Consider the following 13,651-nt stretch of genomic DNA (forward strand, 5'->3'; position numbering starts at 1 on the left):
TTTCTTAGTTTTTGGAAGGTTGGTATAAGTGTAGGCTTGGATGTGAATAGCTAAAGAGTGTAATGGGCAAAATTAAATCTTATTTTTATAATTGTATTCTCTGCTCATTATCAGAGTCAGGGTTTTTCTGATGTTAGACTAGAATATGCTTATCTGTACTGTAGAGCTCATTCCCCTCCAGAGTCTGAAATTTCATGCTCCAGATCCAGTGAGACTAGCAGTACATTGCCAGCAAGTTCTTGCTAGGAAAGTAATTTATTAAATGACTTTCCACAGATAAAGTTAATAAGAGAGTCCGAGTTATTATTATACACTCAGGAAAAAAGAAACAGAAAGGGAAAGGGAGTTGAGAACCAAGGAGCAGAGACAAGTGTGGCCGCGTTGTACCTCTCTGTGGTGTTGGTCCCCTCGCTCACCCTGGAAGGCCTGCTAGTTGGCTGAGCTGCTCCTGTCTTACACACAGGGAGCTGGGTGGGACCCTTCTCATGCTGGAAGCCACATTAATTTCACTATAATCAAATAAGGCCACATTCAAGAAATTTCAATTGGATACACTTAAAAATGTACATTATTTTGTAAAGATGTGAAAATCTTTCACATTATTTCGTGAAAATCTATTATTAATAATTTCAAAAAATAAAAACTATTTTAAAATTAACCTTTTCATGACTTGGTCTGTCTGCTTTTTGTTGGAAAGCGTTTGGATATCTGGCCTCAGCCTGGAGGTCGGGAGGTCCAGGGGTCCCTCACGGTGTCGTGACTGGGTTGGGCAGGAGACTGCAGACTTACAGCAGGAAGTGGTTGAAAGTAAGAACATGCGATCAGGAGTTCTTGTTTCTGTGTTGCTGAAGGCCTGGGTGCTGTCCTGCATTTTTCCGTATTTCATTTGTATCTTTCTTAGCATCAAACAATGATTTTAAAATGCCATCTCCTGTGAAGTCAGTCACGTCCACCTGTACTTCCTTAGGGCCCTTGGTGGTATCGACCCGGCAAGGCGGAAGTACTAATGCGAGTGTCATGTTGTGATTCTCGAGTCAGAGCCCTTGTCACTGTGTTCTGCAGTCACTGGGGCTGTGACAGCGCCACATTCTTCAAGTGATTTGCGTGTATTGCCCTGCTCATCAGCGACCTTTGTGAACTGGGGAAAATGTTCATCTGAAATTTCCTTTTGAAGAAGTGTTTTGAAAAAAGATAGCCTTTCTTGAAATGCTTGGATTTTTCCACATGTCACATATAGACTTAGTTTTACTTTGCAGAGAAATATTCAGTTTGTTTTGACAAGATACAGAGAAATGCTGCATTCCTACAGAAATCTTCAATAATTCACCTTGGTGATTCTGTTCTTCATAAAATTTATCTGTTCTCACAAAGATGGAATTCTGGCTACACCGGTCCCTGTAACAGCCAAGCCCTTTAGAGTGGTGGGCCCACACTGAACCCTTGTCCTCCAGCTGTAGCATGTCGTGAAGCTGACGGGGCTGTGTTGGGTTTTTAGGAATACAGTTAACAGTTCTTACAACTTACTGCAGAGTATCACTGGAAGCAGCTTCGGCACAGAGATTTTGCTGATGCCAGAGACAGTGAAAAGGGAAGAGAGCATTTGTATCTGCTCATAGCTTTTTAACTGTGCATTAAACCCTTTATGTTTTCCTGTCATGGAAGGTGTGCCATGCGTACATGTATTCACTCGCTAAATTTACCAAATCCAGTCCTGAAATTGCTGAAGGTATCTATTCCCCAGGTTCTGTTCCTGTGTGTGCCCAAAGCAAGTAACTCTTCATAGCTAATAAAATCTTCTGTTATGACCTGGATGAAGAATGAAACTTGTGTCGAGTCAGTGGTATCAGTTCATTCATCCGAAGTCGTTAACACGACAGAACCTCCACAGCTGACCACCTCCCTGCACTGGCCACCTCTCAAGTTGACCAATTTCCAGAGTCTGGACATGCACCATGTGTACCTGCCAGGGCAAGAGGCCTCGTTCCCTGTGTTGAGCAGTCCCTTGGGAGGCTGACCTACGGAGATTCTACTGTATACATTTTCCTTTTGAAGTATTACTTGAAGTTGCTTGTTGAGCTGACGGCTAATTTGTGCTGGGATTGTTTATGTCCTCCTTGGAAGAGGCAGTAGCTTGCACTTAGAAGCATCATCACCCTACAGCTGGACAAAGCATTCTCTCCTGAATGGCCCCCCTTTTCCCCGAGTACCTCAGCTAATTTGTAAGTTGTTTCAGTGGCATTATTTCCACATCTCACTGCTGCTTGAAAGAATTTTCTTTGCTTAGCTGTTCATCATTTATTTCTGCAATACAACCAACCTTTCACGCCTTTCCCTCTAAACAACGTGTGGTCCTTACTTATGTCACGATGCTGATGAGCTTTGGATTCCTTTAATGCTGATATTGCAGTACCACAAAGCAAACAAGTCATCTTATATTTGGCAGAAACAAGATAATATTGCAATTCCCAATCTTCATTAAAAGATGTGTTTTCTTCCGTGTAGATGCACACGTCTGTAGGTATGACGTGCTAGACTGTTACGCAGAGAGAATTCAAAAATACTGTCGAGCTGTGTAGCTGTTCACAAATTCCTCTTCAACCAGAAACAGTGCACCATTGTCAAAAGCTGATAACAGAATGGGGTACTCAACCCCCTCAGCCCTTACCAGGAGGCTCAGAACTAAATCATGAGAATGGCTGCCGTCACCTCAGCCCTCCTGGCTCAGTGACAGACTGTGCTGGTCAGTCTGGGAACTTATTATTAAAGCTGATTTTATTCTTTAGCATTTTAAATAAAATAAAAGGCATTTTAAATAAAATAAAAGGATGTGTTCTATAAAATTTGGATTCTCTCAAAAGGCTGCACTTAAAGACCTAGAAGGGCACATGTGGCCTTAGGCTGCGGGTCCCTCCCCACACACACACACAGGACGTGCTCAAGACTTGTGACTCCTGAGGCTTTCAGTGTCCTTGGTTTAGTTATTCATGTGATTTTTTATTATAAATACAAAGCAGATTATAATGTTATTTAGGATTTTGAGGACACGCAAGTATTATGAAGTTAAAGGTCAGGAGAACATCACCCCTGTTCTAGAGTGCCTGCTCTGTCCTCAGGATGATCAGCTTCTCATCGATGAGCTGGACATCTCATGTCATAAACTGCAGGGTCTGGGATTTTTATCCTGTTTACAAGCTAAACAGACTTCCAATTTTATGGATGTTGACAATAAACATGAGATTTCTAGGTCACAACCAAAGGCCTGTTTTGTCAGAGTAAAAGCAGCCCCTGCGTGTTGGCCTTGGGCTTGGTCCCCTGCCCCAGGAGACCCCCATGCAAAGCAAAGGACTCCTGGTGGACCCCGCAGGTGCAGCGGGTTGAGGACAGGTGGGCACTGACTCTTCTTTCCAGCAAGGGGGAACAAGGCTGCTCTCGGGGTAGAAATGCTACCTTATCTTTCAAGATTGCTCACACAACAGACACGTGGGAAGTGGTTTGGTGAAAACGGTCAGGGCTTTGCCTTCTTGGCAACTCAGCAAGAATGCGCGGGGTAGTCAGGGTCCGTGGTGATCGCCTCTCGAGCAGTGAGAACACGGTTCACACATGCACAGGTCGGGGGCCACAGCTGTGTGCCACTTTGCCTTCTCTCTTAACTTTCTCTCATTTCATAGCAGTAGTCTTAACTATTGATGCTTTGCTCTGGACAGGACGGTCATGGTGCAGGGTAGTGTGGGGTTGCCGAGCGAGGTGTTTGCCCCTGTCATTCTTATAGCCTCAGAGCTTCTCCGGCCTACAAGGTCATGAAAGGCAGGGCTGTGAGACTGAAGAGAGAATAGGAACTAGAATCTCCAGTACATACAACCCGGACACGCTCGCTCCTCCACCCTCTTGCTGAGTCCCCTGTTCTAAGGCTCCTCCTCTGCTTCCTTCTGGCTCAGATTGCTCATCAGCACACATCTGTATAAAATTGTGTGACATGAAGAAGGGCCACCTGGGTCCTAAGATCGTGTGTGTATGTGTAAACGCACACGTCTGTGTAAAATTACGTGACGTGAAGAAGGGCCACCTGGGTCCTAAGATCGTGTGTGTATGTGTAAACGCACACGTCTGTGTAAAATTACGTGACGTGAAGAAGGGCCACCTGGGTCCTAAGATCGTGTGTGTATGTGTAAACGCACACGTCTGTAAAAAATTACGTGATGTGAAGAAGGGCCACCTGGGTCCTAAGATCGTGTGTGTATGTGTAAACGCACATGTCTGTAAACTTACGTGACGTGAAGAAGGGCCACCTGGGTCCTAAGATCGTGTGTGTATGTGTAAACGCACACATCTGTATAAACTTACGTGAATGTAGGAAATGTGTGTTTCCCTTTGTGTTACTTGTGAGCAGCTACAATTGCTTATGCTTTAAAGATGCTTTATTTTCAGAACATTTTCCTTATATCTCCCAAATTTTTAGCTTTTTAAATTTTCTTTCTGAGAGAAGGTCTCACTATTTCCCCAGATGGAGGGCAGTGCGTTACAGCCCACTGCACCCTCAGACCGCCCTGGGTGGCTTGGCCTGTAGGTGCACACCACCACACCTTGCTACTTGTTAATTTTTTGTAGACACAGGGTCTTGCTGTTGCCTGGGCTTGAATTTCTGGCCTCAAGGGAAGTCCCTGCTCGGCCTCCTGGATTCATGCTAGGACTCACCATGCCCAGCCCCAAATTTTTAACTTGACAGAATAAGAGTACTTGGGAGGAAATAATTTGGGGGATTTTTTTAAATATACAGAGGATTGTATGAGAATTTATTCTTAACATACAATGCTAAATTAAGTTAATATTTTTTTCAGTAATGAAGGCAATGTAGAACTCACTGAAGGAGAACGTGGGAATGAATCAAAACACGAAGAACTGGCAGGTAATTTCATTGGTTTTAAAATCTATAGCATTTGTAAAGGTAACATAGCTTTGAATGAAGATGTTAATAAAAGAAAAATAACTAAAAGGAAAGTTGTGTGTCTTAGAGCTTTGACTGGGCAGGGTGCGGTTGCCTGCGTTATACTCTGAGCTGTTGAGAAAGTGTTGAGGGAGCAGCACCCGTGTGTTGAGGGGCCTGTACCCGTGTGTTGAGGGAGCGGCACCCGTGTGTTGAGGGAGCTGCACCCGTGTGTTGAGGGGCCGGCACCCGTGTGTTGAGGGAGCAAGCACCCGTGTGTTGAGGGGGCTGCACCTGTGTGTTGAGAATGGGCAGTGAGCTCGCTGTGGGCTCAGAAAAAGAGATTTTTATGCAAGGATTGTGGGAATCTATGAAGCCTGGACAAAAATCACCAGGTATGGTCATGGAGAAATAACCTTTTTTCATCTTTTAGCTTTTCTTCTTTTCTGTCTTTTTGTTGTTGTTGTTGTTGGAGACAGAGTCTCACTTTCTCACCCTGGATAGAGTTATGGCCTTGTCATAACTCTCAGCAACCTCAAACTCCTGGGCTCACGGGATCATTCTGCATCAGCCTCCCAAGTAGGTGGGAGTATCGGCACCCCCAACGATGCCTAATTTTTCTAATTGTTTTAGTAGACATGGGGTCTCACTCTTGCTCAGGCTGGTCTTGAACTTCTGACCTCAAGAAGTCCATCTGCCTTGGCCTCCCAGAGTGCTGGGATGACAAGTCTGAGCCACCATGCCTGGCCCATCTTTTACTTTTAATACATCTATGTTTGACTTTTTTTTTCACTCTCTTGACTTTTTTCTTTTTTATTGTTTGGGATACATTGAGGGTACAAAAAATTAGGTTACAGTGATGGCATTTGTCCAAGTCCCTCTTATGATTGTGTCCCACCCCCAGAGGTGTGCCACACACCTGCCCCCTCCCTGCTCCCTCATTCCTCTGCCCCCACCGTGTATTAGATCATCTACTGCCTTCATATTAGAATTCTTCGTAGTAAAGCATCACAAGAATAGAGAAGCAAGAATCCAATGTATTCTCTGACTTTTAATTGAAGTGTTTCTCTCCTATACAAAAATGTATTTATTAATATAGTTAGTTGTTTGCTATTTTGCCATTTGTTTTCTATCTTTTTTTTTGTTTTTGCTTTTGTCCTGTGTTCTGTTGGATTGACTGTTTATAGTGTCGTATTTTATTATTACTTTGGCTTTTTAGTTAATACCTTATTTTTTTAGTTGCCAAAAGAATCACAATATATGTCTTTACCTTACTAGTTCTTCTTTTAAATAACATGTGACTTTATTATGAACTGTAACAAAGTAAACTCCACCCCACCGCTTTACCGGACTTGCAGTCACTGCCACTTTGTGCTTTGTGCCTTTCTCCTGTTTTCAGGATTCCTCTTTCTGCGTTTCTTGGCAGCTGGATTGTGACATGTCCTAGTTTTCTTTTCTGGTAAGTTTATCCTGTTTGGAGTTGATTGAGCATCACTGATCTGTGGATTTATAGTTTCCATGAAAATCAGAAATACTCTGGCTATTCTTAAAATATAACATCTGCTTTCTGTTTTTGGCCGGGGCTGGGTTTGAACCCACCACCTCCGGTATATGGGGCCTACTCCTTTGAGCCACAGGTGCCTCTCCATTATGTTCATTTTTTTTCAAGTCCTTACTTTTAGGCATTTTTTACAGATCCCAGGATTTGTTCATTTCTGGATCTCTTTGTATTATCCATTTTTTCTCTTGGTTACACTTTTCCCTGCTTCTTAGACATCCAGCAGTTTTTTTCATTGGATATTGGGTATTGTGAACTTGCGTTGTTGAATATCTGGGTCTAGTTTTCTTCTTCTAATGAGTGCTGAGCTCTGTTCTGGGAAGTAACTGATCCTGTCACCTGACCCTTTGCAGATTTTTCTTATGCTTTGTTAGGGGAAGTCTTGTTTAGCCCTGGGGTCATTTAACCCAGCAGTTCCCAACCTTTTTGGCTTCAGGGACCAATTTCCTGGAAGATGGTTTTCCCACAGACTGGTTTGGGGATGATTCAGGCACATTGCATTTTTCCTCAGTTCACCAGGCGTCAGCACACGACCCAGATCCCTGCTCATGCAGTTCCCAGCAGGGGTCTTGCTCCTGTGAGAATCTGATACCACCACTGCTCTGACAAGAGGCAGAGCTCAGGCTGTGATGCAGGGGACGGGGCTGCAAGCGAGCGGGAGCAGCTGTGAACACAGGGGAGGCTTTGCCCACTGCTCATCTGCTGTGTGGCCCAGTTCCTAACAGGCCACGGACAGTACTGGTCTGCAGCCTGGGGTGGGGACCACAGCGTTAACCCTGCTATTAACCCTGCTAACCCCTTTTGAGGTTTCTACTAAATGGGCCCCCGTGATCAGTGAACACTTTGCACTCCAACAGGTTAGTGTTTGCAAGTGTCTGTCTGTGTGGACTCTGAAACGCCTAGTCGTCCTTGGCTAACTGTCTGCATGATCAACTTGGTGTTCTGCTCCAGGAGGCCCCTGTGCAGGTTTCTGGAGCTCTGTCTTACACAGGCAGCTCCTCTAACAATCACTGCCCTGCACCTTCTACCCATCTCAGCCCCTCAGAGCTCTCCTCTGTCCTCACTCGGGTGGGGCTGTCCTGGCCTCATCCCTGCACCACTCCAGAGTGCAGCCTCTCAGGAAATCACAGGGCCAGCTCACTTGTTTATCTTTTCTTAGGAATCAGATGTTTTGGCTGCCAGTTGCCAAATATCTGAAAATAGTTGTTTTATATATTTTGTCCAATGTATTGATTATTTACTGAGTAGGCTGAATATAGTCCCTTCAACTCCTACACGGCAGAGGGAAGTCCTTCTAGATTGCATCGTACTTAAGTTAAAGACTTGCAGCTGAATTTGCCTACAAAGGGTGAAAAATGTCTCTGGAAAGGATCTGTTAAATCTTTTACATTGAATGTGGTTTAATTTATTTTAATTTTAAGAATGTTTTTTGTTATGCAAATAATATTTTTAAAGCTAACAAGGGTAGAGGGTAACTTGGGCGGCAGGGACAAGGCGGCTCAGCCTGTGATCCTAGGACTTGGGGAGGCCAAGGGGGGTACACTGTGTGAGTACAGGGATTTGAGACCAGCCTGAGCAAGAGTGAGACCCCGTCTCTACTAAAAATAGAAAAAATAGCCAGGTGTTGTGGCAGGCACTTACATTCCCATCTACTCTGGAGGCTGCGGCGGGAGGATCTCTTGAGCCCAAGAGTTTGAGGTTGCGATGAGCTGTGGCAGCAGGGCACTGTAGCCCTGGTGAAGAGTAAGACTCTATCTACACAAAACAAAATAAAAAAGAAATGCACCGTGAATACGTAACATCATCCAGCCTGAACAGTCAGAATGCTCCACAGCAGAGGCCTCGTCGTTTCCAGATGGTGTGGAGCAGCCTGGGTGTCGTCTCTGATGCTTCCAGACAAGAATCACCTTCTCAGTTTGGTTTTGCTCTTTTATTTTTACATAAACCTGACTTGGCCTGATGTGTGTTTCCGAAATCTTTGACATGCTGTTGACCTTCCATTTATGTCTGGTCCATCATTTCTCTCCGAGAGGCATTCCCTTCTCCCTTCAAGCCTCTTTGCGTTGGATGTCGTATTTGCCTTGGCTGCTCAGTTACTAAGTGAAAATAACAAATGTAGTTTTGAAAAACATTCTGTGTAGATTAGCACATTTCCTACTCAGGATTTGGCTTCATTAATTTTATATTTATGTTAAGAGCAAAATTAGCTTTAAAAATATTAACAGTAATTAATGTTATTAAATATAATAGCTAACACTCACATAGTGCGTGTTGCATCAACCACTGTTCTAAACACTTTAGCCTTAATCTTCCCAGTGGCCCTATGAGGTAAGTATCAGGCAGGTCACATGAGAGTTTTGAGACAGACTGTGTTATGGTCCATTATTTCACTTCCAACAATGCAGTCGACAGCGTCCTCCCTGATTCCCCAGAGCAAGTTCCACCTTGCTTAACTCATCAGTGTTGCTGGGAGGGCTTCATCTGTGTCCGTCTGTGGGTTTTATGTTTCTTGATTTTGAGGTATATCTCAAAACTTTCATAATGACCCATGTATTATCATCCCCACTCTCAATATGGAGTCTGGCATAGTGGCATTGGGGCTTTCTAGCTCTAAAGCACTGTGCTGTGCTGCGGAAAGTGTCCCTGACACGGTCTCTGCACAGTGCCACAGGCAGCACGGTCCCGACACTGGTCCCACGTGCCCCACACAGCAGGGTCCCGACGCTGGTCCCCACGTGCCCCACACAGCAGGGTCCCGACGCTGGTCCCCATGTGGCCCACACAGCAGGGTCCCGACGCTGCTCCCCATGTGGCCCACACAGCAGGGTCCCGATGCTGCTCCCCACGTGCCCCACACAGCAGGGTCCCGACGCTGCTCCCCACGTGCCCCACACAGCAGGGTCCCGACGCTGGTCCCCACGTCCTGAGCCGCTTCCTGCAGTCAGTGTCAGACTCTCCAGTGCCTTCCCTTTCCATGTTCATCATCTTTTCTTTTTTTTCTTTTTCTTAGAGACAGAGTCTCACTTTGTCGCCCTGAGTAGAGTGTAGAGTACTGTGGCGTCACACAGCTCACCACAACCTCCAGCTCCTGGCTTAGGCAATTCTCTTGCCTCAGCCTCCTGAGTAGGTGGGACAACAGGTGCCTGCCACAACTCCCTGCTATTTTTTTGTGACAGTTTGGCTGGGGCTGGGTTTGAACCCACCACCCTTGGTATATGGGGCCTGTGCCCTACTCACTGAGCAACAGGCGCCGCCCGTCATCTTTTCCTAAGCAAGCCTGACTCTGAGGTGACATAAAAATCGGTGGATCCCCCTGTAATGTTAAAGTCTTAATTGTCTTATGTTGGTCTCAGCACCTGGAAGCAGGTCTGACAGAAAGTGATCGCTCAGAAATGTCTTGTAAATTTAATTCTGTCCACTGAAATTTAGAAAACCCCAGAGCTCCTTCTCATGTGGAAGAGAACCACAAGTGTGTTTCTGAGCCCCAAAATCTGGGTGTTGGTGTAGCTGACCTACTAGCACATCACTTCCCTGTTACAGGACCCAGGTGGGCCCAACTTTGCATATCTTGTGAACTAAAATGGAGATGTTTCTGTAACTGCATCTCACTGAAGCATCCCTATTTAGATTCTAAGCCCTTTCAAACTTACTTCCAAACTCCAATATTAATTATGTTCGTATTGTCCTCATCATTCTAAGAGAAGAGTAAAAAGCAGCCACCCAAAGGCAGACTCTGACACCTTATGCAGCCCTGTGCGAGCCAGCCTGTGATGCGATTTTTCAAAATACAAATACGATTATATTTGTTTCTAAAATGATTGGTTCTACTCCGAAAATGTTGTTTCCCTTCTACATCCCAAAGATGTTGGTTAATCCTTTCATGTAAGGGCTAAGCATAAGTTAAAACTTGATGAAGAGAGCTTGACCAAATCATCCCTGCCCCATTTCCCCATGAGCAGACTGATGGCATCATTTAAGAGGGGACATCTTTTCCTTCTGCCACAAAGCAGATTGACTTATAACTTGGAGCCTTTAGCCAAAAAGTACCCAGGATTGGGGACATAGCTGGGAGGTCACATAGGGCCAGCATTTACCCGAAAGAAGAGTCAGGTAGGTCTTTTATAAGTCCTATGTTAAGCCTTACAGTAGAGTTACCTACAGAGACCAAAACAAAACAAAAAAATAACAAAATAAGCAAAATTCAACCTTTTTAAAAGTTTCAAGAATTTTTGGAGACTTTTGTCTTTGGAAGAAAAAATATTGGCTTGACACAGTGGCTTATACCTGTAATCCTAGTACTTTGGGAGACCAAGTTGAAAGGATCACTTGAGACCAGGCATTCCAGACCAGCTTGAGTAAGAGCAAGACCCTGTCTCTACAAAAAAATAAAAAACAAACAGAAAAATAGGCCGGGAGTGCTGGCAGGCACCTGTAGTTCAGCTACTCAGAGTAGGCTGGGGTAGAAGGATTGCTTGAAGCCAGGGGAATGAGGTTGCCGAGAGCGCTGACGGCACTGCACTCTAGTTAGGGCACAGCCAGGAGCGTGAGGTTCCCGGGAGCACTGACGGCACTGCACTGTAGTTAGGGCACAGCCAGGAGCGTGAGGTTGCTGGGAGCGCTGACGGCACTGCACTGTAGTTAGGACACAGCCAGGAGCGTGAGGTTGCGGGGAGCACTGACGGCACTGCACTCTAGTTAGGGCACAGCCAGGAGCGTGAGGTTGCGGGGAGCGCTGACGGCACTGCACTCTAGATAGGGCACAGCCAGGAGCGTGAGGTTGCTGGGAGCGCTGACGGCATTGCACTCTAGTTAGGACACAGCCAGGAGCGTGAGGTTGCCGGGAGCGCTGACGGCACTGCACTCTAGTTAGGACACAGCCAGGAGCGTGAGGTTGCGGGGAGTGCTGACCGCACTGCACTCTAGTTAGGGCAAGCCAGGAGCGTGAGGTTGCGGGGAGCGCTGACGGCACTGCACTCTAGTTAGGGCACGAGGTTGCGGGGAGCGCTGACGGCACTGCACTCTAGATACGGCATAGCCAGTAACGGGAGGTTGCGGGGAGCGCTGATGGCACTGCCCTCTAGTTAGGGCACAGAGCACGCAAGACTCTGTCTTAAAAAAAAAAAATATTTGAGTTTTACTTTAAATGTAATACTGTGAATAAAATCTTTTGGATGGCTCTAGAAATTTTTAGTTTAATAATATAGTTAATTTACAGTTGTTTAATAAAAGCACAAAACTCCTAACTATATAAAAGTTTAAAAAAATGAAGTAAACCCAAGGTAGTCTCATAGACTGAACTCCCATTAAATCTTTGCAAAAATACATATCCTTTAAAGGTATTTTTATGTTAAGATTTCAATAAATTATTCTTGTATAGACATCTTCCTTTGGAAATGAATCTTTTCCTTGACTTTTTTGACAGAGGGATCCTTATATTTTTTAAATCTTTTTTTTTTTTCCAGAAAACTACAGTGATGATTTTGAAGATGAGGAGGATGTCGATGCACCTTTGACCACTAAAGATGAAGAGACTAGTTGCAAAGAGAATCCCAAATCAGAGAAAACACCTGCAGACAGACAGGTACTCGTCAAGTGCGCGCGAGCCAGGCAAGCCTCCTTCCGCTTGGCTGTCTCCCTCCGGAGACTCAGAACCAGAGTTTTTCACAGTGCTGACCACTCGTCGTGAACCTGCAGATTTCTTAACATTCAGTTAATCCTTTTCTTAACTCAGGATAGCAATTTAATATAAATCTCTTTTAAAATTAAGAATACTTTTTTATTATTGCTTATGATGGTGAGTGTCTATCTTTGTGAGTTGATGTATTTTCCAACTTCCCATAACCATTTTCTGGCAATTTCCAATATGTGATTCAAGAAACAGTGCTTTAATTTAGTGGGAATTTGATCATATTCCATTTTTTCTGATTTAATCATTTTTTTGCCATTTTTTAAATTTTAGATTAATATAAGGATACAAATGATTAGGTTACATTGTTTGTATTTGTTAGGGAAAGTTCAAGTTGTACTTGAGCTCTTCAATCTTAATGAAAAATATGATAATTGGTAAGAGATTTCACTTGGTAAATAATTTAAGCTTTAGGAAATGAAAAGTTCATTAAATTTTAGAACTAATATTTAAATGGGTATATTAAATTACATTTTTCTTTGGTATATTAAAATTTTAAAAAGAATTTTTAAACAGGTATATTAAATTATATTTTTCTTTGGTATAATTTGTCTTGTGAAATACAGTAAATACTTCTCAGTATTAGTGGTAACATTAGTGTATGAACGCTAAACTAAGGAGTCATGTCACTATGTCCAGCTTGGTGTACTGTGCTCTAAATCTCCTTCACCCAGCTCTAACTCTCCCTCCCCCAGTTCTAACTCTCTCCCCAACCTGTCACCAGTGCTGTGCTCTAACTCTCTCCCCACCTCTCACCAGTGCTGTGCTGTAACTCTCCCCCTCCCCACCTCTCACCTGTGCTGTGCTGTAACTCTCCCCCTCCCCACCTCTCACCAGTGCTGTGCTCTAACTCTCTCCCTCCCCACCTCTCACCCGTGCTGTGCTCTAAATCTCCGCCTCCCCACCTCTCACCAGTGCTGTGCTCTAACTCTCCCCCTCCCCACCTCTCACCAGTGCTGTGCTCTAACTCTCCCCCTCCCCACCTCTCACCCGTGCTGTGCTCTAACTCTCCCCCTCCCCACCTCTCACCAGTGCTGTGCTGTAACTCTCCCCCTCCCCACCTCTCACCAGTGCTGTGCTCTAACTCTCCCCCTCCCCACCTCTCACCAGTGCTGTGCTCTAACTCTCCCCCTCCCCACCTCTCACCAGTGCTGTGCTCTAACTCTCCCCCTCCCCACCTCTCACCAGTGCTGTGCTCTAACTCTCCCCCTCCGCACCTCTCACCCGTGCTGTGCTCTAACTCTCCCCCTCCCCACCTCTCACCCGTGCTGTGCTCTAACTCTCCCCCTCCCCACCTCTCACCAGTGCTGTGCTCTAACTCTCCCCCTCCCCACCTCTCACCCGTGCTGTGCTCTAACTCTCCCCCTCCCCACCTCTCACCAGTGCTGTGCTGTAACTCTCCCCCTCCCCACCTCTCACCTGTGCTGTGCTCTAACTCTCCCCCTCCCCACCTCTCACCAGTGCTGTGCTCTAACTCTCCCCCTCC

General features: G+C 45.2%; 1 protein-coding gene across 5 annotated transcripts in view; it reads left to right on the forward strand.

The window, feature by feature from the left end:
* Nucleotides 1–13,651, forward strand: part of CEP162 (centrosomal protein 162) — an 88,595-nt gene that overhangs the window by 11,821 nt on the left and 63,123 nt on the right. For all 5 annotated transcript variants that reach the window (XM_053602600.1, XM_053602601.1, XM_053602602.1 and 2 more), the window contains 2 exons: nucleotides 4,836–4,903; nucleotides 11,942–12,060. In XM_053602600.1, coding sequence (XP_053458575.1) covers nucleotides 4,836–4,903; nucleotides 11,942–12,060 — 187 coding nt within the window. The remainder of the gene's footprint in view (nucleotides 1–4,835; nucleotides 4,904–11,941; nucleotides 12,061–13,651) is intronic.

Source organism: Nycticebus coucang, chromosome 9, assembly GCF_027406575.1.
Source record: "Nycticebus coucang isolate mNycCou1 chromosome 9, mNycCou1.pri, whole genome shotgun sequence".
NCBI classification, from domain to species: Eukaryota; Metazoa; Chordata; class Mammalia; order Primates; family Lorisidae; genus Nycticebus; species Nycticebus coucang.